This window comes from Leptosomus discolor, chromosome 4 (genome assembly GCF_034619465.1).
Source record: "Leptosomus discolor isolate bLepDis1 chromosome 4, bLepDis1.hap2, whole genome shotgun sequence".
NCBI lineage: Eukaryota > Metazoa > Chordata > Aves > Leptosomiformes > Leptosomidae > Leptosomus > Leptosomus discolor.
Window position 1 is genome coordinate 54,855,730 of NC_141394.1, and position 27,790 is coordinate 54,883,519.

Consider the following 27,790-nt stretch of genomic DNA (forward strand, 5'->3'; position numbering starts at 1 on the left):
TTAAGCTGTGAAAAAGACCTGACAGCTGAGCATCTCTTTCTGCAAATGGCTGGTGATGACAAAGCTGTTGATGGATATTGGTGCGTCTGGCAATACTTGGCCCTGCTGCTTTCTCTGGGGTGAGAAGGTGGGGATGCCCAGAAACCTGGGAGAGCCCCAGGTTGCCCCTGTGCTAGTGTGTGTTAAGGGCATGAGGCAGGGGTGAGGGAGGAGGGGGGAGCTGCTCAGTGCTAGACTGCAGGTGTGTGGAATACAGGCTAGCCTTTATATTAGTGTGGGTGTTTTGTGTTTGTTTGTGGTGGGTTTTTTTGTTGGTTGGTTTGGTTTGGTTTTCCTGTTGAGAGCAGTGAGGTATTGGATGGGGTATTAAGCTGCAGAGCTGCAGCTGTCAGAGTTGCAGAACTGCTGCTTAACCATCCAAGTGTGATTAGTTATTTAATCATATGATCTAGCAACCTCATTATGAGAAGGTGACCGCCTTTACTGTTGCACTGGAGTTTGCCTGCACACCTATGAGAGGAAGAGCCCAATCATTATGCTTGGGCAAGGTCGCAGCTGCTTGGGCAAGGTTACAGCTTCTTGGCCAGGTTGGTGCTTTGTGGGTGAAATGCGTGAGAGGACTTGCAGCAAGTTCACCAGATGTGTCACAGCTTCTTTTGCTATTTCTGTAGAAGACAGTTATTGATACCAGATGTATGGCCTGTATGTGGAAGCACGTGCATTGCATACGTTTCTAGGTGTAGTTTATATTGTATACAACTGTTCGTGAGGGACTATTTGGCCCTAACATGCATTCTTGCCACTGTGCAAATCCTGGAATATAAATAAATTTAGTTCCTGGCCTTTAATGTTTCCTTAAATATATATTTTGAAAAGTTCTCAGGCAAACATGTCCTGTAATGATAACTGCCTGGCTAAACTGATTTTCAGGAGTCAGTTTGATTGAAAGGGACTGAGGAGGTCTGAAGGCAACAGGAAAGACGTATTTTTCAAATGCTCTGTTTAGCAGACAATAATGACCGCCTGTAGTCTACCAGCTATTTCCTCATTTCCTCCTTGTTTTATTTTTCACAACTGAAGTAGCAGTTTTTCTGTACCAGAACAGATCTGGCTGTATCAAAGTTCCTGTGTGGTCACTGGTAGCAACTAATGAACTGCCTGCAAATCTGACAAGTTTGAAAGAAAACTCACAATGAACTAAAATAATAATTTTTAAATTATTTTTGTTTCTTGTGAAGCTTGAATTTGATGGGTTGGAAGGCTTTCTCTGAGTGCTGTGTTTTAAAAGGTTATGTTTTTATAGGTTAAGAGGTCATTTCAAGCTTTTATTTTCAGTAAGCTCTAAGTTCTTTCCCCAAATATTAGTTTAATTTTGAATTGCTGCAGCAGTTTGGTGTTTTTCAGTCCTATCAGATACAATTTTGAGGTATTTCAGCTATGTTTTATGCTTTATGACTTTTTTTCTGATTAACTGAAGTATGCTTTCAGGTTTATGTTCTCCGGACTCTATTTTCACTGTTGAATGATAACAGTGATCAAAGGTTGTTTCAGGCAGGCAATGTTTTTTTCCAAACAAAAATAATGCAAAGCCTACTTGGGCTCTGCAGAAATCTCAACATAACAAATAACTTGGTTTAGTTTTAATTTTACATTTGTGTACCTTATCATTAGATTGTGCCTGTTCAGATTTTAGAATGTATTTGTATCTACAGGGTGAATATAGGTTGCACTGTATGAAGAAGCAGTTGTGGTGTGAAGGGGCCATGATAAACCAAGGCAGATTAAGAAAAACGTGTACTCAGACCTACAGATAATCTTTAAATAATTCACGTAAATTTACAAATGCCTTATTTTTATTCCCTATCAAATGTTCGTCATATTTCTTCAGATGACTCCCAATTTTATATTTTACATTGTTCTAAAGGACTGCTTGGGTAATTTCAGAAGGAAGGAAGCATTTGTCTAAGCTGTGATTGATTACCAGGTAAGAACCATAATAATGAACTCATCAGTGGTATTAACGTGCTCAGAAGAGCTGAAAGAAACAGAGGCATTAGGCTTCGTTAGTTATGGCTATAGCTACTAAAGGCAGTTTTGATGCCCTGCAGAAAAATCTTGGGTGTATTGTGGCGGTCTAGATGGAGTATTTGCTGACTCATAAAGCTCCACTGAGAAACCAGGAAAAAGGAGAGGAGAGCAGCATCAGTACTGCCTGCACTTACCAATCACAACTTGCATTCTGCCAGGACAGCCACATAGCTGATTAAAAAATCCAACGTACCGTAGGCCATAAAGGACTGTCCCATCTGGATGGAGTCGAATCATTCTGTTTTTCACTGTCACCCCATGGACAAATGACTTCTTGTCATTTTGGAAATACGTGTCCGGCACCCAGAGCTGGTCAGCCACTCTGTTGTCCAGAGTTAGGTTCAAAGGTATTCCAGAATAAGAGAGCCTTTTATCCCTCCAGGACTGCTGGAAATACATGGTCAGGGTGTAGTCCTAGGGAAGAAATAAGAAGGGCTTTTTGTATTTTGCGTACTGATTACCTTAACAAGTTTATTTTTAGATGACTCTCAGTAACTGAGTATCAGTAGCAACAGGAAGTTTAAGGATTGGTAAGATGATGATGATGATGATGTTATTAACCATGATTGTAAGTCTTGGCCTGTTCATGTTAATGTTGAACTTCACACTAGTCACCAATGGCAGTGGTCCCCACAGGCTTTCAAAACCTCTTAAGCCGGAAGGAATACATGGTACATTTGGGTCTCCAGTCTGTGAATCACACTAGAACATTTTTTGATAGTGTTTTTAATGTGAAAAGAGCAGGGTTTAGCTGACCTCAGCCAAATAGCATGGCATATCAGGGAGGATATTCTTTTGATATTTCCTCCCTTCATCCTGAAAGATTCCTCCCACAATCCAGAAAGGCCAGCAGTCCCTAGACCTTCTGAGAAAGAGCAAATATGACCTCAGGACATATAATGGACAACTTCACATTCTGCATCTGCTGGAGCTGCCAGGTGTAATGACCTTAGCTAGCCTGACACATCTCGCCTCAGCCTGGGAAATGTGGTGCTTTCTGTCCTTGGCAATCGGATGTTACCACATAGAAAATGAACATCTCCTCTTAACTATCACATTGTAGCTTAGGGGAAATACCATTTATGTAGTCCTTCAGCTTTCACTGCAAATAAATTGTTCTAAAAGGTTTCTGGTCTGATTTAAACTCTTGTGTCTGTCTTTCTGGGACTGTGGTGATTTTAAATGTAGTCAATTTTTTAAAGTGGAAAAGCCTGTGCGCTTTGTAGCTGCTGGAGTTCTTAAAAGATGACTGGAACAGCAGTATATGGACTATTAGTTTTCTCTCCCTCATGTTCCACCCCCCCCGCCTGCTTTTCAAGTGTCAGGTCATTTTGTCACACATTTTTACTGTAGAAGTGCAGCAAAATTATAGATATTATTGGAAAAAATTGGTCAGGTGTAAAATTTTCCTTTCTGTGAGAGAAAGCCTTACCTCTGTCATCCTCACAAATCCTAGACTGGACCCTAATTTTTGAAGAAACAGAGAACATAAAAGCTGTCTGATGTGATTTGGTCTCTTAATCTTCAGTGGCTTCTTAAAACTGTATTGTTGCCATGAAATCAAAGGAGCATTGTTACCTTTCAAAAAGACTTTCTGCTGGAAATGTTGCATATACAGACCCAGAGACCAGATGGGAAATGGACGAGAAAAATAAAAATAGGAAGGGGAAAAAAAAAAAAAAATCACTATTCTAGTGCAGTTTTGGTATGTTGTATCTATTTTCTAGCGTGTCCTATTTCAAGCAAGTTTAGGTAGAAAAGCTTTTGTACGTGGCTGATAAAGTTAAATCCTCAGTGCTCCGTGCTTCACTTGGTATCTTCTACATCATCTGCCTGATTCAGCAGAGCCTATGCAGTTTGCAGCACAGATGGAATAGAAATTCCAGTTATACATAATTATCTTTTTTCCTTCCTGCTTTCCTTTATATTTTCACTAGATCTTAATGCTGCTTCTGTAGAACTGTCTTGCTGTCCTGGAAAAAAGCTAACAATTGAGAGTGGTGCCTATGTGATGGTTCTCAAAGCTCAACCAAGAGAGAAAAATAGCCAAGATAAGCTACAAGAAATCTTAAAGATGTGATCAAATGGAGAGGGGAAAAAAAAAAAAAAGGAAATTCGATCTCTTGGATATGGCTAGTAGGAGAAAATTAGTTGCTATTTTTAGCATCATAGTCTGCTGGATGAGATTTTGTTTCATCCAGCTGTGCTATATCCAGCATACTGCTATTGGTAACACTACGGTAGAGAGCATGATCTTCTGCCCTGCAATTGTGCTATACTAGGTAGAAGTATGTGTCAAGCCAGCAAGTGTTAATGTGGAAAAAAAATCTGAGCTTCATCCTAACGGAATCTCAGTGTTTAACCTGGAAAGAATTATCTATTTTTTTTTTCCATCCCCCAGAATGGGGGGGGGTGTTACTCCTTCAATATTTTAATGACGAAAATAGAGTCCTATGTTATGATTGTGAGTCCCTGTTGCTGTAAGTTCTTATTTTAAAAAGGGTAGTTAAAGGTTATTTTAATGAAAACCAAATTATATCTGAGCTATAATATAGTTATAAATTTCCTATTTCTTTTTAATGGAATACAGCCTTGTGTTTCTCATATTTCATCACCGAAAAATGAAATGCTGGCAAATGACATGGCTAGCCACATCTTGGAGGTTTTTGTATTATTTTTTATATTTTACAGTGGTGTGAGTGAAGTGAGGATTTAAGAACTACTAGCCTTCTCCTCTACAAAACTTGCTGGGGATTTTGCTGTTTCAAGCTCTAGAGTGTATGAATAATTTCTGAATCTTTCATATCTATAGTGGTAATTGGCTGAAGAAATTTTTTAGGTTTTTATGACAGCTTCCTAAGATCTCAAGCATCAGTCTAGATATGAAAATAAATCAGACTATGTTTAACTTCTGTATCTCTAATCATGAGGTAAAAAAGCAGGGCCCAAGGTAAAATTACAAAAGAAAATCTGTTTCTGCTTTTTAAATGATTAAAAAACCCCACACCTATTTAACTTTTTTTAGAAGCATACTGAGTATTCTTTGATTCTTTGCCTATCTATACTTCCTATAATAAAAGCAAAACTTGTAATGCTGCTGAAAAATCGTGACATTTCAGTAGATTTAATTGAGCTGTCTATGCTTTCCACAAATGCCTCCTTGCTTTACCAGAGCACAGCCTACCTTCCTAGTGGTAAACGTTTCATCACTAATGGTAAAGTTGTTTTGATGTGTATTGATTTGGGGTTTTTCAGTGTGATGAATTCTGACTTATTAGAATGAGATGGTTTGTTTTTTTTTTTTTCCCTTTCTTAGTAATTGTGCAAATTTCTTATTTCTTTGTATCAAACTGGAAATGTGTAAGTGATATAGATGTGTAGTAAACCATGTAAGCCAATCTGTGTATCAAACAGTGTTTTAATAAGATGCATTAGGTTGCTAAGACAAATACATGCTAGTCCTAGGTAAGAGGGATTCTGAGAAAATGTGAGTAAGAGAAACTAGCTTATTTTACTCAAAATGGCAAATTATTTCTTAGTCTCAATTTAAGCAGCCTCATAAATAAATATTGGCACCAAGCTTCACAGTTCACTTGGGTAATATAAATTTCTTGTAGTAAAGAAAATGAATGGACCAGTGATGCATATTGTACTGGAAATTAGCAAAACAATTTATAGTTCCAGTAAGTAATAGACTGGAGAGTTCCCATGCAATACTGTTTCCTTTTTATCTCTCTCTTTTTTTTTTTTTTTTTTTTGTGGCTCCCTAATCTTTTTGTGCAATATGTATAGATGATGAAAGGACAATAATGGATTTTTTCTTTCTTTATAAACCTCTGTAGCTCTCTGAAACCAGTAGAGAGGCATTAAAACAGCTAGATAATTTGGACTTTGCTGGTAATTTCCACTGTGTGGTCTACCAGTTCAGTACAGCAGAATATAATGTGGAATAGATTGTTATATTATAATCTAACCTTCTGGAAAACACAGAATTGGTACTTCACCATGCTTATCAGTTGAATTATGGGCTTTGGTGGAATAAAAGAAGTTTACATGTCTGCTCTACTGGTAGTTGATTCATCTTTCACAAATTCCAGACATACATGTTTTAAGGGGAAAATAGGGAATCTTTTAACTTGTAATGTTCAGCTTTGTGATCTAAAAGACCTTTTGTATTTTTCCTCTTTCTAAGGTGGCCTCAATCTGTTATTCTTTCATGTATTGAAAACCAGCTTAGCACATTGTGATATACTTAATTAATAACTGAACATCAAAGCACACTCCAGAAGTCTTACTAGCTAAAAATTAACAATATGGATGCAGTTCTTAGCAAAAGATAGTTAATGGAAGAATATTTTGTGAATAGCTGTTCTAGGTCAATTCAATATCAAATGTTAGATCTCTAGATGAGTTTGCCAAGGAAGGTGTTGTGCAGCAAAACAAATACATGAAACATATCAGTGTCATACTTTTAATAGGTAACTGTTTATTGGTAGTTGTAGGGTGTATAACGTACACCCAAACAATATTAAATTTAAATTATATCCTTGAGAACCATCCAATAACCAAATATCTGGCAGCATCACAGAAAATGAGATGCAATGCAATTCAAATATAGGATAACTTAAGACAAATGCAACTGAAATTACAATTTAAAATTAAATATGGAGTGATGATCAGAATACTAGTATTGACTGCAATAAAGCAACAAAAATAGAACACAATATATGTCAATCCTTCTGTAACTGCAAGCTGTTATTACTGGGGAAGATTATTTTCCGCGTTTATCTGATGCTAACAAGAATGGGAAGGGCAGAGTTTTGAGACAATGGCAAGTGTTGAATTTGCAAATTGTAAAAAAGCATAGTCATTCATATGTTGTAAGTGTGCTTATGCATCAGAAGAAGCTGTTAGCATTTGTTTAGCAACGGTTAGCTGTCCTATCTTAGAACGCCTAGAGAAGATGTATACACTCACCTGCAAAATATCTGTTTTTCAGATAAGAGAATGCAAATGGCAATGTGTTTTCTTGGGTGTGGTGGTTTTTAGTGTGTTTTGTATTGGGTTTTTTTTGCTTGCTTGTTTGTTGTTGGTTTTGTTTTGTTTGTTTGTTTTAAATCCTGATTAATTTCCCGTATAAACTTGGTGCTCAATTGTAGATAATGCAAATGTAGATACTGCAAAGAAATTATGTGAAAAAGTTTTAACAAAAGTTATGGAAGAAGAAAATATTGGTTCTACTCATGTTCTTTAAAAATGTCAGGGCAGCTACATCTCTTTATTAAGTCTGCAGTCCAGCCAAGCAAGGAAGCCAGGGAGTTAGGGATGTGCATGCTAGAGAATCAATTGTATTTGCCTTCCTATCTAAGGATGTAGTTCAGTGTTCCTTTTGGTTTTGTTTTCAAGAATGACTGATGCAGCATATGTTATCCAGTTCCCCTCTTCTGCCCAATGCAGTGGGAGGACAGGGGAAAGAACTTGTAGTCAAATTATTCAGTGCACTGGCCTGGTCACAGGAGGCTGTGGTCCTTGTGAATTACACTTCCATCAGAGGAAATGAGATAGGAAACTCCATTGACTCCAGGATAATAGAATAAAAGTCTTCTGTTTTCCTGAGAGAAGCTGTTTGGTTTTTTTAATGGGATCAGAATTTTCCCACAGCAAGCTTCAGTTTTACAGAAATCACGTTTTCTGTCAAAAAATTGCAAATAATTTATAGATGCGAGATTTCTGTAGGAGAAAAAGTTGTGCAAGGTGTTGTTTTGTTTGATCCAATTGGTGGTTGTAGCTGCTAGTGAAGTGCCTTGCGTTGCTGTTTTTCAAATGCGTTGACAATTCTCCAGAGTAATGTTTCATAAACCTTTTTGGCATTTATAACTTCACAATTAAATTAAGACACAACATCACAGTTGTGTCTTACAGAAAGAAGCAGAGATCTGGCAGGAGTCCGCATAGCTGTAATGATGATGTTCTTTATTGCTCAAAGCACAGCCAGGAACAAGATTAGTCATTATAAAAGTAGTGTGTTGGAAATGAAGGTGCTCATCATTACTGTATTGGGATCCAATATTACTCTTTGCAGTCAAGGCAGAAGTCCCTTTAACTGTAATGGGATTAGAATTATATCAAATGGCTTCAATCATTTCTGAAAAAGTAAACCAAAAGGCAAAATGTTTCTCAGTTACAACAGCAGACTACGTATTTTTTTGCATTTTGTTCAGTGCTTTAGTAATAATACTTAGCAGAAGTATTTATTACTGCTTCTGGGATTTAAATGGGTTGATATTATAGTTGTGTTCCATTGGCTCAGTGTTGTTTAACATGGAGGAGGGTAAAATCCCAATTTTATCTTGTGTGTTCTCCTTTGTCTCTTGGGGAGAAGAGTAAGGACTCCTCCACTTTGGATCAATATCCCATTGCCTTGCCCTCTGCTTTTTTTTTCTCTTATTTGAGCTTTTCTAACATGGGAGGCCTGAATGTGCCACTTCTTTGCATAGGAAGAAAAGACATGATGTTACTAAATACTAATAGGGATTGCTTTGATTAGGAGTGGACTTGCCTAAACTTAGCAGGAAAGTAAGGTAGCAGGTAAGGTAGGCTTACAGATATGTTGTTATCCTCACTGCATGCTGGAAGCTCCTTTAAGAAAGCTTGAAAACCCCTACAGCACTCTCACCTGCACTTCAAACTTCCATCCACATTACCCACTGTCTGGGGTAGCAATGCGGTATGGCAGTATAACTTTGCTTTCAGCACAAATTAATACTATGTCTGTCTTAAGTGGCTATGCTAATTGCTGACAGAAGAATCAACACGGTATGATTCATATTCCCTGAAAGATCAATGAACTGCTTTTAGTACCTGCAGGAAACTAGTAATCATATCTATTCCCACACTATTCTATTTTGGTTTTGAAGCTGGTAATCTTTTCTACAGAGAGGCTAATACTGCCATAAAGATGCTTGAGGGGAGGGGTGGAAAACAGGAAAAATATGGCACAGGAGATATATGTGCTTAAGTAAGATGGTGTTGTAATGAATGCTGGAGTAAACAAATACAAGTGTACTGGCATATAGAGTAACTATATTCAATGTGTGCATGTATTTTTACAGGCAGCAAATAAGTGTCCTGTATATTTTGGCTCCAGTGAGAACACCTGGAGCTGAATAAAGAACAATTGAAGAGAAAACAAAAGAACAGAAAAGCTTCTTACTGGCAAGTAGCCTATAGACCAACATATGTTAATCCATATCTAGATATATGTTTTAAGAGCAAATGTAGACAGCAATAAGAGACATGTTATCTCTTAGACATTTCTATCTGTGAGGCAGCTGAAAGCAAGTTTTTGCCAAAAAACCCAACCAAACCCAAGTTGTCCAGCTAGTCCATACCTGTCTGTCTTTATCTGAGTAGTCCTGTTAGCGTTCAAGTCCGGGTATTAGCAACTACAGCACAAAGGTGTTCTAGGTATATGTGCTTTGTGATGAAGTCGAGGATGTTCTAGGATTCTTCCGTGAGTTATGCAAAAACTTGACTGTTCATATGCAGGTATGAAAGGGAATGGTGGGATGGCATTTGAGGACTGTGACATTGTGCCCACATAGTGCTGTTCTCATCCTCTCTGCAAAGCAGGTGGAGCAAGCACTCCAAGGCAAAGGAATTTCAAGCTTTAACTTATGCTCCAAAACAATTCAGTCAGTTTAGGCTGGAAGTAACAATACACAGGAGTGGGACTGGGCATTTGGGAGGACACTGTACTAACCAGGTTCTTGTGTGGACTACGTGGAGATGGATCCTTACTGACTGGAGGACTGAATCTTAATGAGGTGGGCATAGATCAGCTCTGATGGTCTACAACATGGAATGTGATGTGAAGAGTAAAGCAAACTAAGAAAAAGCTATATTGGAAGGATGCAGCGCTTTAAAGTTCCCATGAAGGCAAAACATTGTGAAAGAGTGTAGAATTAATTAAACCACACTTCCCTTGCTACCTATAAGCAAGAAAACTGGAGAGCAGCCTTTTTCTAACAATAGTTGTTTCTGAAACACTTGTTTGTGGTTTTGGTTTTGGGTGTTTTTTTTTTTTTTTTCGTAATTTCCAGCTAGCTGAGCAGGGGTGAACTATGAGACCATTACGAAGTGCACTGAATGTCTAAGGAGGGTGACACAGTGCTAAGAACTCCGAAGAATTCCTTGTGGTGTCAGTGCACAGTGCTGCAGGTGAAGCTGAACTGATTGCTAGATTAGGAGCAGATGGGAGAGAGGTTTGCTGAATTTTGTCTTGAATGCTATTTTGTAAGTGATAACAGTACCAGAAATCTTAAAAGCACTGGACAGAATGTTGAAGAGGACACAAGCACAAGAATGTCAGCAATGTAAAAAATTAATCAGAGTCACAGGGCAAGCTAGCTGCACATGTATGGTAAAAGAAAAAGCCCCACAACCCTTAATTGTGTGTTGTGCAGTGGCTTGTGTTAAGCAAACTTCTGAGTTAGAAATCAGTAGTGAAGGCAGCAAACCATGGCCAGACTCCTTGCTTCCAGAAGATGCTGAACAATGCAGGAAGGAAGTTACATATACATATACATATACATATACATATACATATACATATACATATACATATACATATACATATACATATGAGGTTGGGCTAAATTTGTAACAACAGCTACTGTTTTGGGTTTTTTTTTAAAATGCCTTAATGTACATATATATGTAATATATTTTTTACTAATTTACTTCTACACAGATTAGGTAGGAGTTATTTTTATTTCTGTGGGTCTGGTGATTGAAATCTATTTGATTCCTGTCTGGTTCTCAGTTGTCATTCTACTGTATCAATTTTTTTTCAGTTTTGAGAGAAGCAGATGGAGGCCAAAGTGACATGTAGTGAGTCGGTGGCTCTACCTGGAATAGAAACAGTAATCATTTGGCTGACAGATCTTTAGACTTGTATGTATCTTACTGGGGTTTTTTGTTGGTGGTTTGTTTGGTTGGTTAGTTGGTTTGGGTGGTTGCTTTTTTGCTTTGTATGTAACTATTGTTTCGGGTTTTGGGGATTTTTTGGTTGATTGGCACTTTTTTGCTTTTTTGCTTCTAAATTGCTCGGGAACTCTTCATTTCATTGTTCGTGATGCTTATGCTCGAATCACATTGCATATAGTGGTGATGATAATCATAGAATCATTAGCTTGGAATAGACCTTTCAGATCATCAGACCTAATATCACCACACTCAGTAGACCACATCCCAAAGTGCCACATCTACATGTTTTTTGAACACCTCCAGAGATGGTGATTCCACCACTTCCCTGGGCAGCTGGTTCTAATGTTTGACTGCTCTTTTGGTAAAGACATCTTTCCTAATGTCCAATCTAAACCTCCCCTGGTGCAACTTGAGGCCATTTCCTCTCATCCTATCATCTGTTATTTGGAAGAAGATAACAACCCCCACCTCACTACAACCTCCTTTCAGGTAGTTTTAGAGGGTGATAAGGTCTCCCCTCAGCCTTCTCTTCTCCAGACTAAACAACCCCAGTTCCCTCAGCTGCTCCTTGTAAGACCTGTTCTCCTGACCCTTCACCAGCTTCATTGCCCTTCTCTGGACACGCCCCAGCACCTCAATGTCTTTCTTGTAGTGAGGGGCCCAAAACTGCACACAGTATTCGAGGTGTGGCCTCACCAGTGCTGAGTACAGGGGCACGATCACCTCCCTACTCCTGCTGGCCACACTATTTCTGATACAGGCCAGGATGCTGTTGGCCTTCATGGCCACCTGGACACACTGCTGGCTCATGTTTAGCTGGCTGTTGGCCAGCACCCCCAGGTCCTTTTCCACCACGGCACCTTTCCAGCCACTCATCCCCAAGCCTGTAGCTCTGCATGGGGTCATTGTGACCCAAGTGCAGGACCTGGCACTTGGTCTTGGTGAACCTCATACAATTGGCCTCAGCCCATCGATCCAGCCTGTCCAGATCCCTCTGCAGAGCCTTTCTATCCTTGAGCAGATCAACACTCCCACCCAACTTGGTGTCATCTGCAAACTTACTGAGGGTGCACTTGATCCCCTCATCCAGATCATTGTCAAAGACGTTAAAGAGAACTGGCCCAAATACTGAGCCCTGGAGAACACCATTGGTGACTGTCTGCCAGCTGGATTGAACTCCATTCACCACAACCCTTTGGGCCTGGCCATCCAGTCAGTTTTTTTCCCAGTGAAGAGTACACCCATCCTGGCTATGAGCCGCAAGTTGCTTCATGAGAATGGCGTGGGAAATGGCATTAAAGGCTTTACAAAAGTCCAGGTAAATAACATCCACAGCCTTTCCCTCATCCACTAAGCAGGTCACCTTGCCATAGAAGATCAGCTTAGTCAAGCAGGACCTGCCTTTCATAAACCCATGCTGACTGGGCCTGATCACATGTTTGTCCTGTACATGACATGTGATGGCACTCAAGATGATCTGCTCCATAACCTTCCCTGGCACCGAGGTCAGACTGACAGGCCTGGAGTTCCCCGGATCCTCCTTCCAACCGTTCTTGTAGATGGGTATCACATTTGCTAACCTCCAGTCAACTGGGACCTCTCCAGTTAGCCAAGACTGTGGTAGATGATGGAAAGTGGCTTGGTGAGCACTTCGATCTGCTCCTTCAGTAGTTACCTCAGGTGGATCCCACCTGGCCCCATAGACTTGTGTGTGTCTAAGTGGTGTAGCAGGTCACTATTTCCCCTTGGGTTATGGAGGCTCCAATCTGCACCCCAGCCCTGTCTGGCAGCTCAGGTGGTTGGGTACCCAGAGAACAACTGGTCTTAATGCTGCCTTTGCCTCAGTCTTTAACAGTGAGTACCTCAGCCTTTTCTTCATCCTTTGTCACTATGCTTCCCCTGCATCCAGTCTGGGATGAAGATTCTCCTTAGCCCTACTTGTGTTGTTAGTGTTTTATAGAAAGGGTTTTTTTATTTTCTTTTACAGCAGTAGCTGGACTAAGTGCTAGTTGGGCTTTGGCCCTTCTAATTTTCTCCCTGCATAACATCTTTGTATTCCTCCTGAGTTGCCTGCCCCTTTTTCCAAAGGTCATAAACATGAGTGTGTGGGGGGTTTTCTGTTTGGTTGGTTGCTTTAGTTTGTTGGTTTTTTTTCCTTCTGAGTCCCAGCCAAACTTTTGTTTGTGTTTTGGCACATAGGGACAGCCTGCTCCTGCATCTGTAAGATTTCCTTTTTGAAGAACGTCTAGCCTTGCTGGGTTCCTTTTTCCTTCAGGACTGCTTCCTACTAATTTGTCATATGCTTTGAAACTGATTCCAGAGGATGTACTCCATGATTTTTCTAGGGGCTGAGGTGAGGCTTATAGATCCCTGGGCCCTCTTTCTTGCCTGCCTTAGAGATTGGTATAACATTTGTCATCTTTCCTACCATCAGAGACCTCCCTGATCACACACATTCTTCACAGAAGTAGACATCAGTCTTGAAATTATGTTAGTCAACTCCTAAGTACCTTTTGACCCATGTCATCCCTCACCTTCTTTTTGCAATTAATATACCTACAAAAGCCTTTCCTGTTACCCTGTCTCTTTCTACTTTCAGTTCTAGCTGGGCTTTGAAGCAATACTTAAATGCTTCACAGAATCAAAGAATCATTTAGGTTGGAAGGGAGTCCTTGAGATCAAGGAAGAACTTGTCTGACACATGAAAGTCAGAGACAGCCTTAGCTGCATTCCTGAAATCCTGGGCTGTGTTCCTGCTTTTTGCCCTTTTCCTTCCTCTCAGGACCCTGAACTTCAAGATCTTGAAGTCACTGCAGCTAAGGTGGCCTATAACTTTCACATCTTTGACAAGTTCTTCCTTCTTGTAACTATGAGGTCCAGGAGAGTCCATTTGCTTGTTAGCTTCTTGGTTACCTGTGCCAGGAAGTTGTCATCAACGTGTTCAAAAACTTTCCTAGATTACCTGAGCCCTGCTGTATCATCCTTCTGGTAAATATCAGGGTGGTTAAAGTCTTCCATGAAGACCAGGACCTGTGGATATGAGGCTGCTTCTAGTTCTTGGAAGAAGGCCTTATCTATGTCTTCTTCCTGGTCAGGAGGTCTATAGCAGATACGGACTACATCAGCACCCATGTTGGTCTGGCTGCTAATCTTGATCCATAAACTCTTGGCTGACTCCTGACCCATCTCAACGCAGAGCTCCATGCATTCCAGCTGCTTTCTCACATAGAGTTCAACTCCATCTCCTCACCTTCCCAGCCTGTTCAACAACAAATAATTATTTGATGTTGGTTTTCTTACCAGTTCTGTTGCCTTGTTTCCTTCTCCTGTACACTCCTTTCTGTGTTCTAGTTTATTGAGAAGCTCCTGACTTAGCCTGACAGGACTTCTGCTGAAATTCTGGCCTTCCTGCCTGATGGGATGGATTGTTCCTGGTTTTCTTTAAAATTCAGGCTCCATCCTTTCTGCTGGATGACAGCTTGCTGGGGAATTTTAGTTAACCTTTACCCAAACAAGTCAAATTCCCAGAGCCCTAACTTTGCTGCTCACCTTCCCAGCTATCCTCCAGATCCTGAACTCTGTCATGTGGCCACTGCAAATCAAGTGTGCTGTAAATATTTGCTTTGCATCAGGGATGTTTCCTACAAAAGGCAGCTTGAGAAATAGTTTCCCCATGTGATTTCTCATGAGCTGCATAATTTAAATATTAATCTGCTTAGATGATAATCTAACATCATAGTTGATGAGTTAACAACACTGATGCAAATTTTTTGTGGAAACCTTGCTTTTGGCTTTTGCAGGTGATCAATCAGTTGGCCTTTAGATGCATGTATCACTGGCACTAAATGCTCAGAGCAGAATCCAGGGTATTTTTAGAGTGTTGATAATAAAGGACCTTGTTTTATTTTTATCTTACTAATAGCATAACCAATTGGATAACTAATTGAGTTGGCCAATGTAATACGATTAATCTGATTAAATCCCTACAAATCCAGTGCCATTGCCAGTTTCATGGGAATCCACATTTCAAAACATTTGATAGTATGCGTGGGCATTTTAGGAGAGAAAAAACAAGCAAGAGCAAATAATAACTCATCAGTCAGTTTGAAGGCATATGTGAATAATACTCCTGAGTACTGACTGGGATATGGAAATGCAGGCTCTCTTTCCTGCAGAATATGTAACTAGGGAGAACATAGGAATAGTAATTATTTGGAGAACTGAGTCACTTAGTGCAGAAAGTTTGGATTGGCACCAATATACTGAAAATTTGGGAAAGTGTGTTCTTGCAGATGACATTATAAATAAAGCAAACACAAAAATCAGTTTTCTTTAATGCTTACAGCAATAAAACCTCTCTCTGAGATTGATGTTTCAGAAGGCTTTCACCTCACTGAAGTCAAAGACAACCGCTACTTCCTGTGTGCCAGCACGCATTTGAGTAAGTAGTTAGGAATCAGAGGGAATAGATCCAGGTTAGAAGTGAATCCTGTTGTTATTACTACTTTGGTGTGGTGTTTCTTTATGATTCCCTGATCCTGTCCTCACCATGGCTGCCCAAACACTAATGCTGGGGCAGGAAAGGACAACTAGGAGTGAAGGAGGAAGGCAGAGCGACTCCTTTGCAGGGCACCTCAGGGTAGCTGTGAAACTATAGTGCTGGAGTGGGTTTTATAGCCCTAAAAATGAGGCAAGAAAAACTTAAGGACTTATGAAAGAACACAGAGCACGCCTACTACTGTTCTCAACCACGGCAAACGCCATTGCATTTTTTCATGTTTGCTAGTCAGAGGAGGCCAGGACAAACCAGAATGAGTTTGCAGTGTGATGCCATGTATGGGGCTACAGCAGGGATGAGGTTTATTAGCTGTGTAAAACTGTTGTACAGCTTCAGGTCAGAGTGACAAAAGAAGCTCAGAGCTATTGCCAGGGCTGCACCAGTACTTGTCAAATGACTGCGGCACCCAAGGTCTGTGGGTTGGCACCTAGTGGCCTACCTGCTATTTTACATTAGTTATGTAAGTTTCTTAGGGTTTTCACAGCACCAAAATACTGCAGGAGCTCAGCAGCCTTTGGCTGTTTCAGTATTATCTTGCCTTTGTTTGCACTTGTTTATTAACTAGAAAAAAAAAAACAAAACATCCAATATGTTTGAAAAAACAAGGAAAGCCAGTTTGACCTTTAGCTTTTCCTTGCTTGCTACAGCCTACTACTGAATGTAGAGGCACTGTTGTGAAGCTTGTCCTGCATGGTGACCTCTGTGAGGGGTAGACTGGAAGCCTTGCTGAGAGAAGTGTGGTGTTTGGGTTTTTTTATTGTTTTTGTTGTGTATGTCCCCCCCTTGACTCCCCTTTCTGAAATATTCACTTTCTTAGTCCATCCTGAGATGTCAGCAGAAGCATATGTTGCTCTTGCACGCAGCTTTACTTCTTCACTTCCCTTCGTGCTTTGTAGGGACAGCTGTGTCACAGTATGAAGGTTGAAGTTAAAAGACCTTACAGGGACCCATACATGATGATCGCTGACACAGAAGGTATAGGTTTGGTGTGTCCTTAATTTATTGCATTTGACATGATATAGGTTAGAGGGGCTACTGAGGGTGGAGGGATTCAAAATCCATGGGTTGTTGGCCAGGCAATGTTTTCTTCTGGGGCCTTAATTTCTGGAATCATTGCAGTGCCTTAACCACATCAACTAAAAATCCTTATGAATGTTTTCCATTTAAAAACAAGAAAACAGCTGCTTGTAACTGGTAAGTTTTCACTGCTTTTCAAATTAGACAATTTCCATCTACAGAGGAATGGCAATTCAGTGTGTTTTCAGGAGCGAAACAAGCATTTTGAATCATGCCTATGTATTTATTCCTTCTTCTACAAATATGGCTACTTTTCTGTTTCTTTTCCTTAATGTCTCTACTGAGTAGAAAGACTGATTTTTCCACCAAAATCCACTTTTCAGCCAGAAAAGTTCTACATGCAGCTCGCCAAACTATGTGAAGACTAGGTGTGTGCCACTATTGTTTAAAGCTAAAATGTAATGTTTTCCCAACTATGGCTTTTTGTAGGGCTGGCTTAATTTATTAAAGAGCCAATCAAAGTTGCTGGTGTCAGAGCTGTATGAAGTGTAGAGGTCAAGAAGGCTTGGCTTTTTCTGAAGATAATGCTGATTAATGAGGTGTTTGTGGACAGGAATGGAAACCAATGTCAATGAGTCAGGAGTACATTATGGGATGGATGTAGCTCTTTTCCTGCTACCTACAAGATGGTCTGTGGCAAGTAAGAAACTGAACTGGGAGAGGAGACTAGCTGTTTGGCAGTTTTGGTATATGGTGAAGGTGACTAAGTCACACCATCGTTCATGACTTGAGCAGCGATGGAGATGATGGGAAGGTTTTTTTTTTGTGGTAATGGTGGTGAATCTCACTATTATTCAGTATGATAAAACCAGCTCTGCCTGGTGACTTCTAATTAGAGATAAGGCCTTTACAGGTGATCAGGTAAGTGATGCGCCAGCACAAAGTAGGATGCAGCACCATGCCATGCAGCAAGAAAAGCTTTGAAGCAGCATGGCAAATGGCTTCAGTTAAGGTTCCTGATTATATGGTGTAGACGTAGTTAAATACAGCTTTAGTAGAATGAAACTTTTCCACATATTGCCTGTCATTTACCTTACCTAATTGCATAAAGCTTGATTAAATAGTTATAGAATTAGTGGGTTTGCATCAGGAGACACTGAATGCTTATTGGTAAACATTCTGGTTAGTCGCAGGTCTTTCCAGATGGATCTGTTGTATCTGAGTGGAGGTTTAGTTTTTCATTTATTTATAGTAGGAATGGCTTTTGTATCTGTTAGAGTATAGCAATACATTTACCAAACTACCAAATAATTTTATCTTCCTGCTTGCTTTCAGCTGATTACATCTTTAGGTATCTCAGGATAATATGAACATCTGTTCCCTGGAGATTGACTCTTCACAGACAATAATCATAAAGCTAACAAATGGAGTGGAGAATGGTGTTTAGGAAACAACTAGGGACAGCTCTGCCTCTCTTTGCTAACTGTCACCCTAGTACTTCATCCCTTTCACCAGACTGGCTTTCTGATACATCCTACAGCAAACTTTCCAGATGCAATAGTGCATTTTCTTCAGAACAGGATAGAAAATCAGATAGTGATTACCGGACTTGAACAGCTTGCTTTAACTATTTCTGTCAGCAGAGCATCAGAAATGGATAGTCCCCTTTCCCACCCACTCTGAACCCTTGAGCACAAGACCAGAAGTGGGTCTCCCTCCAGCACTCACTAGTCTCACAATTTAAGATGAGTGAAATTGATTACTTTCCTGGTACACTTTCAGTTTGCAATTTTTAATGATAGAAGTGAATCTGACACCTAATTTGCACTTGTTAAAACAGGCTTATGAAAATGTGTGTAAATAAATCTTGTGAGGAATATAAATTAGCATGGTTCAGGGTAAAATTAACTTCCCTGTTGTGGGTTAGAACAAAAATAACACTGTGGGGAGATAGTTCCACTTCTGTGTGTGGGAGGATTCTTGTGTCTTTTTATGTAGTATTTGATGTTGGTCATCACTGGAGATAGGACTCTAAAGGGATTTCAAGCCTTAGACAGCATGACAGCCCTGTTCTAAGGCACCCAGATGAATGCTAACTCTTGAGTCTCTCCTGGATTATAGACATGATAAAACAGGCAAACAAACATCTGTATATCAAGCAGTGAAATAGTTGCAGATGAGAGTTAGCTCTGCAGCTTCTGCAAGAAACATGGATATAGTTAATTCAGCAAATGCAATTTTACTGGAATGTATAGGGGGCAGGAAGACAGAATAGCTTGGTTTTGGTTGTAGCAACATGAAATTCAATAGGCTTAGTAAAGTATTGTATGTTGCCTGCTGTAACAGTAGCTGCCGCAGTTTTGTGACACTGATAATACTCTTTCGACTTATGTCTCATCTCAGTGGACAGCTAAGAAAGATTAGTCTCTGCCCAGCACTTGTGTTTTATCATATGTCCTCTCCTATATCACAAACCTGATGTTTGGGAAAAGCTTTTCTGTGATGGGGAATCTGTTAGGTGGGAGATAAGTGTTTTATGTGGGAACAGTTCTTTTATTTCTCCCCCCCTCCTTTTTTTTTTTGTATTTACAGGAGTAATTCCAGTTCTTTAATCCTGTCTTTAGTTGGTTTTTAAATTTATTCCTTCTTCAAATTCTGTATGCAAAGATTGCTTGTCATAAATACACTTATTTTCTAGAGCATCAATGTAGGTTTAGCAGTAGGTGTCAGTTCGATATCGGATGAACTGTTTAAATCTCTCCCCAAACCTTTTCCTTCTCCATTTCATGGCAAGTCAAAGTCTAGCAACTGAAAGGAAATCACTATGGTTACAGCACCCAGCTCTAGCAATAAGTCCAAGATTTAAGTCTTACGGCTTGTAGCAAAATATATACATTTGAGACACCCCCAGACATTTGTGATCGTGTTTGCAAGTGTTAAAACAGACATTGACAGTTTTAGATAATTCCATTGCAACGCTTTGCTTGCAAGACAGTGGTCTACTATTATAAATGGATTGCTTACATAAGAAGTGAAAGAATCCACACTAGCTTAAAACACAGCTTTAAAGCAGCGTTGGGTTTTTAAAGTCAGAAGTCCCCGATTTAATCACCGCCTGGTTAGCAGTCTGTGTCAACACTGACAGCCAAAAAAATGATTGAAATGTGGTCCCTTCCCAGCTGCAAATATTACCAAGACAACACCGTGGGCCATTTTTAGGCATTATGAGAGCCATGAACACTGTGAAGCACCAGAGTTTCAGAAACCTACAGCAGGCTACTCTATGGCCAAGGTGGTTGGTATTTCCTATGTTGAGGTCTCTCACCCCAGTTACTAATTTCAATCCAATTGCTTACAAATGGTGGAAAATTGCTGACTTACCACACTTCTCTCTAGTAGACAGGTATCCATCCATAAGCCAAATTGACAACCCAAGACCAGAATCACATAACGAGATGATTTGTTGAAATGCCTAGCCATTGCATAGCATCAAGTGTGCAAATTGACTTCAACAGGGTGGCTTGTGTGTGCAAAGGTAGATTTGAGCTTAAGTTTCTTGTGGAACTGAAATTGGAACACAGATCTGTGCTTGATCTTCAGTTGCTTTAATCTGCCAAATTTCTGCAGGGCTGGAAACTATGTTGATCTATACTTGTGCTGCCATGATCGGTAATTCACTTAGTTCTGTGCCTGATTTCAAGCGCCCAGCGTTCTCACTGAAACAGAAGCTGCTTAGAGGAATGTAGGTGCCTGAGCACTGTTAGAGCAGTACTGGGGACTCTGCTCAGCGCCAAGCCTAATGGGAAAATCTGAACAAATAATGCTTTTACATTGGCAAATGTCTCTTCTGGCTGTGGTTCAGTCATAGGAGTTAATCTGGATGGGGAATGTCTAATATAGACCATTCTGTACTTCAGGTCAATACATGATTGTGCAGAGTTGTCTTTATGCTTAATGGATAGGAAAAGAAGGCTTAGAGTTCCCCAAGAACTGAATTTCAAGCAGGAATACAGTAACTAGTGCAGATCAAGTGACTATATCATAAAATGTGACAATGTGGGTTTTTTTACTGCATTCTCAGAATGGCGCTACTTACTAATCTTGAAGGGCTCATTATCCTACCATATCCTCCAGATATTTTTTTTTTCTTAATGAAGAGAAGAACTAATTAGAAATTTTAAGCAAGTCTTTAAGCAAATCCCATTCATAATGTTTTTCTACATTACAGTTGTCAACAACATACCACATTTTTCCATGAGATAAGATTTTTTTTTTTTCTTTATGATATTCACTTTTGAGTCTTTGAGGAAATTGAAATCTTACATAATGTTTTACTCTAATCTTTTCCATTTAGTGAGTCATCATAATTGTGGTACTTTTTTTTTTTTGTTTTTCCCCCTGAATCTATTAAATGTAATACTGGGTGTAGAATTTTCTCCAGACAGCAAGTCTTTGAACTTTGTAACTGAGTCAACTGTATCTCAAGCAGCTAGTACATATTTACCATGGGATTTTTTTTTTTTTCGTATATGAATTAGAGGGCAGCTGTCACTGCTGCCATCACTTGACTTTTAGATTGAGGTTGTTTGGAATGATGCATTGTTTGTGAATAAGCTTCATTTGTATCTGAGGCCTGAGATGACTAATTGCCAACTCTTTTCGTCCTGGATGTTTTTGTTTTGTTTTGCACAAAGGAGCCTTAAAAATGATATTAATTGTTTTTTTGTTTGTTTGTTGGTTGTGGTTTTTTTTTCAAGACCACAAGGGACAACATTAGAAACAGCTGGTGATGGAATAAAATGCAACATGTGCTTAGCAATTGTAAAGCATGTCACTTCTTGTTTATTCTCTGGTAACTGGTTTCCTAGATTAAAAAATGTGGTGGATCTCAACTATCTGATGTTCAGTAAAACATCTTTGAGTGTGCAATTTAAATTGGAGAAGATGGAAATTAAAACAAGAACAGTGTCGTGTTTTAACCCCAGCCAGCAACTGAACACCACACAGCCTCTCGCTCACTCTCCCCCTCCAGCAGGATGGGGGGAAGAGAACTGGAATGGTAAAAGTGAGAAAACTCATGGGTTGAGATAAGAACAGTTTAATAATTGAAATAAAATAATAATAATAAACTAATGAAAAGGAAAATAACAGAGAGAAATAAACCCCAGAAAGATAAGTGATGCAAATGAAAAACAATTGCTCACCACCAACCAACCGATGCCCAGCCAGTCCCCCACAGCAGTTCCAGGCCAACCTTCCCCCTAGTTTTATTGCTGAGCATGATGCCATACAGTATGGAATATCCCTTTGGTCAGCTGTCCCAGCTGTGTTTCCTCCCAACTTGTTGTGCACCCCCAGCCTACTTGCTGGCAGGGTGGTATGAGGAGCAGAAAAGGCCAATTCTGTGTAAGCACTGCTCAGCAGGAACTAAAGCAGCCCTGTATTATTCCAGCACAAATCTAAAACGCAGCCCCATAGTAGCTACTATGAAGACAATTAACTCCACCCCAGCCAAAACCAGCAGAAACAGTAGAATAGTTAAGAACCTAATAAAAGGGGATGTGCCAGTAGTGTGTGCTGAACATGGAAGAAACATGCCAAGGGAGATTAGAGGTGGAAATCCTCAAGGATGAGATTTGGGACTAATTCTTACTTTCTCTTACATTTTCTCTGGCACAAAAAAATCAAAATGTGTCAATGAAATTTGCAGTTGATATTAAAGTAAGGAGCCACTGTCAACATCACAGAGTATCAGAATATCACAATGATCATCTTGAATGCTGGGGTAGTAGAAGTAGGATTGTAGTCAATACTGAAAAGACATAATTAGGAGACTAACGCTAAGGATCTATTTTATAAGATGAGACCTTGTTGGGGAATGGGATGAAAAAAAGAAGAGCGAGCTGAATATTTATCAATCTGATGTGTCACCCTGATGCAGATGGGATAGAAGAAACAGGATCCTACTGTGTGCTAAGTGATGTATGCCAGTTAAGTCAGTGACAAGCTAACCTTGCCGCCCATGACCAAGTGGAGGTGGGAATGCTGAGCATCATCCTGGTCATTCACTGAAGGACCAGTTAATGACCAAGGAGATTAATTCAGGGTGGGGCAGTTGCAGAGAAAAGCTGTGGCAGTGTTCAGGTGAATGTGAAGTGGCGTCCTGCACTCCAGGTCCAGACTTGTGTGACAGCAGCAGGCTTGGTTAACTGGAATCCAGGAAATCTGCATGCTGCTTACTGTACAGGGATCCTGATTCCTGCTTATGCGAGCTGTGTGTCTAAATTTCTCACATTCCAACTTGTGCCCCTTGTCTCTCATCCTATCACTACAATGTGTGTAAGTTAAATACAAAAAAGCTCGTACTTACGTATTGAAGTGAAAATTTCATTAGGGCTGACTGTTAAAGGTACTACACGATGATATTGACTTTTAATTTCTTATATATTTATGTGTGATGCTTTAACATGCTTTTTTGATCAGGAAATGTCTCAATATTCAAATCATGTTAAAGTAGAATAATATGTGACTATGTAAGACAATCTATGGTTAAAAGCTTCAAGTGTGTTGTAATTACATCTAAAACACCTTTTCCTCCACTGAGTATATATTTGAAATTTTGTCTGAAATGCTTAGCTTTAAGTGTGGCCCAGAAAATCAAGTAGATCAAAGGGCTTCTGTAATTTCCTAAATCTTCTTCACATACAGTCTCATAGACATGGGTTAGGTCAATGATTTTAAACCCTCAGCTGGTGGGGAACATCTGTCTCCCATTCGTGTGAAGGTAACCCAGAAAACTATTTTCATTCACATACGGTATTTTTCTGAGGTAATCTCCTCCATTATTTTTACCCAGTAATATTCTAGTAATAGCATGTGTGTACTTCTATGATTACTTTTTTTTTTTACTTAAGGTGTGTCAGGAAATAATACTGAGGATTAATATTTTTAACCATAAAATGGTGTCACATCTCAGCAGAAGAACAGAAATAGAGCTCATGAATTAATCTAGAACATTTTACTGTCACTAAGTTCTTATCAGTAAAGAAGGAGGAAATAATAGTGAAACCGTTAAGTCACTTTGAGTAACAGCTATTAAAAGTCATCTGTGTTCTAATTTAGTTTAGATTCTTGTCATACTCCCAAGTGTGAAGAAAACTGAGGGGGGGAGTGTGTGAAAGAACAGTGTCCTTTGCTAGTATGCTTACTGCAAAGAAATGTTTGGAATCAAGTTTTGTAGCTGTTTGCTTACAGAGATGCACAGGTGATTTGAGAACGTATTCAGCATTTTCTTTAGCTGGTGTTTGCAAATAATATTTATTTCTGGCCAATGTATTTTGATGGTTAGGTATCTACCATAAAAATAAGAATGTAGCTCAAGTAATAAGTCTGTAGGAATGCTTCAGTGTATATCCTGGCTTAAGAACTGGCTTTCGGCTTAGCTTTTCATAATCATCTGCAAGCTTAGATAGGGGAAGATCTGACATCTGATTTTTAGAACACTAACTCGTTTTCCTTTCTTTTATCTGTCTATGGTATATCGTATTTCTTTAATAAAGAAGACACGTTTCTCTAATAGAAGACACTGATATTACAGTAAAGAGGCATAATAGAAACTGTAGGGACTAAGGTACTGTTTGCATTACTTTCTCATCTGTTTGCAAATATTCTTTAGTATCAGTTTTTACTTTGATGTGGCTGCTTTGTGTGACTATGACTAATAAGATACCTCCTATTCAAGTTGGGATGTTCCTGGCTTTCTTCATCTCTTGAGCGTGTGCTGTAAAGCCACTGAAGGAATCAGAGTAAAACTGGAACCTGGACAAATTCTGAATGCGGTGCATCCTGCCTCTTGAATTTTTCTACAAACACGGCTTTGGTTAGGTTGACAGGCAGCTTGAGTTTTGCACAGGCTTACAGAGCTTCTACAATTAGATTGCAAACAAAGGCTACAGAAGACTTTGCTGGTTAAGGCAATACAATATTTGGATGGGGACAAAGAGAGAAAAATAAAATGAAATTGGAAGTAAAACTGCCAGCGGAGATGCTGGAAAAGAGGAAGATGGTATTGCAGGAAAAAATGGAATATCTTATTTCAGTTCTGGGAAAATCTGGCAGAAGAAATTTAAGGAGAAACATGCTAAATTTATAATAAATCTTGTGAAGGTGTCAGTGTCTCACAAGAATTGTTTCTGAGTCTCTTGATTTTTATACATTGTTAGTCTTAAAATACTGAATTGCTCTGTTAGAGCTTCACGAGCTCTAATATATACTTCAGGGATGTTCACATGAACACATAATTTGATCTACTGAACTTTGATGCTAGTTTTTCAGGTACTTTCTGTAACTTTTTCGTTTTGATTACATTCTTCTGTCAGGAGAAATATTCAGCCTTGATTTAGAGCAAAACTTCTGTCTGCTGCCGCTCAGACATAAGCCACTGAGCAAACTGTTCCTCTGTTTCCTTAACCGAATTTAGAGGCAGTGGGACCTGAGTCCAGGGCCTTCTCTTGAAAGGAGTTGCTATTTCTGGTGAGCGAGTAACTACATATCTTTATGAGCTTTGACATGCCCGGCAGAATTGGGCTAGAGCGCTCTATCTCATCCACTCTATGAAGGTTTGCAAATATCTGAAATACAGTGGGAAGATGTGTGTAATATAGCCATCAGCAAAACCAGAAAATTATTATTATAAGAAACTTAACTTGGGGTTCAAGAGCTCCTTAAGCAACAAAAAGCAGCATACCAGCTTTCCACAGAAAAATTGGTAAGGGCAGGTGGTGACTTGCTTTGGAAACCGATGTTCTTTCTGACAAAAGCATTAATTTATAATGGCTGGTAGTGTCTGCTGTAGGCAACCTCCCTGATCTAATGAAGACAACTCTTACATTTCACAGATGCTGAAATCTAAATTTGGCTTTTGATGCCAGACTGGATCAATGTTTTAATTAAGGGAACCTATAATCCTTCCTTTAGCTGCCACTTTCCACTGCATGTGGCCACATGTAGCTTTTTGTCTTGCAGTGAGGAGGTAATTTCCAAAATGCTTGCTGAAAGAGACAAATAAGTAGACTTTCTGGGATATTATTGGAGAATCCAACACTAAATCCTGTGATTGTACATACTGTCCTTGATCATTGTGAATTTTCTTTCCATGCTTCTATGTCTCTACCAAGTTAAGTAAATTTTATGTTTATTTGCTAGTACACATTGAACTTTTAAAACTCTACTTTGCAATTGAAGCAGAGTTAATTAATCCACCCTAAAGTTCAGATACCCTCATTAATATGAGCAGTCTGGTTTCACTAGTTACCAAGGACTACTAAATGATGATCCCATCAAGGAAATTCATAATTTGCATGTACAAACTATGAGAAGCGAAAGAAGCAGAATTTGCTGAATGTTTTGTTCACAAGAAATTACATGTTAAGTAAGCACAGATTTATGCCTGACAAAGACCTTTAAAGGAAATAGGAGAATCATATTAAATTCAGAGGTATGCTCTTGATGTGTTTTGCTGTATTTCTGGTAAATTAAAAAGCCTGTGCATACTGCTTTAACTAGTCTGATAACCTGAATTTTTAAGAAATTGGCTGAATTTCTGGAATTGTTTCAATTTTTTTATTTGCTTATTGTATAAAACATAAGTGGGTTTTATTTCTTCATAATACTGATGCGCTTTATATAATGAAGTTCACTTATGAACTGACCAGTTTTGAACAGACTAGAAGGATCTGCCATTATCTTACAAAGGAAAATTTCACATTACCTTGCATCATGGGAATGTGTTTACAAAGACAGTATTCAGAGGGACTTTATTTTTTGAGTAAAACAGTATTTCCTCCTGCTTAACCCCACCCCCACAGCCCATCTTATCAGTTCCACTATGGTATAGTATTTTATCCTAAAGCATGCTTCAAATACTAAAAATGTCCCTCTTTTAAGAGTGCATCACACATGAAGAAAAAGAAAATTCTCAACATTTCCTCAATACATTAAACATGTCCTTGCCACAGATATTTCTGCGATGAGGAGTAGTAGGATTACTACCAAGATAAAGATTCTTTATCCTTTTTGATCCTAAGAATTTTATTTCTTCTGAATATCTTTTTTCTTTTACTTTAATATTTTTCTCCAAATTCCTTTCTTACAGGATAGTCATCGTCTTCCATTTTCAGCCTTTTACTGTGTTAGCATAAAAATATTCCTTTATCATAGACATTACCATATACCAACTACAGACATTACTAGTATGAAAGTCCAGGCTGTGACAAGTTCATTTATATAATTTACTTTTTAATGGTCTTGATAAAAGTTGATTGAGAATACTGAAGAAAGAAGTAACACTACAGAGAAGTGATGGGGCAAGGTTAATTTCATTTAAAATTAATCCATAAGGAACATTATTTCTTTCCATAGACCAGAAGGGCTATTCAGCTTGCCAAAGGAGAAATTTCCCCCCCTCCCTGCCCCAACAAAAGTCTAAAGTCCACAGTCACAGAATCGCAGAATGTTAGGGGTTCGAAATGACCTCAAAAGATCACCTAGTCCAACCCCTCTGCCAGAGCAGGACCACCTAGAGTAGGTCACACAGCAACGTTATCCAGGTGGGTTTTGAATGTCTCCAGAGAAGGAGACTCTACAGCCTCTCTGGGCAGCCTGTTCCAGTGCTCTGTCACCCTCACAGTGGAAAAGTTTTTCCTTATGTTAATGTGGAATCTCCTATGCTCCAGCTTGCCCCTTGTCCTATCATTGGCCATCACTGAGAATAGCCCAGCTCCATCCTCCTGACACTCGCCCTCTGTTAGATGTATGCTTTAAAGTGTAGCTTGCTTGTAAAAGTCTCATACTTTTCACAGAATTTGGAAGATGCTGCATGGAAAAGGTGCCTGTAGCAGTTATTTTCCACTTGCACAAGGAACTACAACAGCCTATGGAATTCAAGGGAATGAGGCTTCCACTATACGTTCTTAAGTCACTTTTCTTCACTGGGTCCAACATATTTTAGCAGTCATTGTTAGCTTTAGTGGGTAACTGTAATTTCTCTTGAGTATGAAAATAGGAAATATTTATATTTCTATCAGTTTTGCCTTAAGTCAAATTTATGTGATGCTCGAACAGCCAGCCCTTCTTCCTGCT

The 27,790-nt window shown here is 39.3% G+C and overlaps 1 protein-coding gene across 1 annotated transcript in view; it reads right to left on the reverse strand.

Moving 5' to 3' along the window:
- Positions 1 to 27,790, reverse strand: part of GABRB1 (gamma-aminobutyric acid type A receptor subunit beta1) — a 139,643-nt gene that overhangs the window by 60,840 nt on the left and 51,013 nt on the right. The window contains exon 4 of the mRNA XM_086463663.1: positions 2,282 to 2,502. Within this exon, the coding sequence (XP_086319789.1) occupies positions 2,282 to 2,502 (221 nt within the window). The remainder of the gene's footprint in view (positions 1 to 2,281; positions 2,503 to 27,790) is intronic.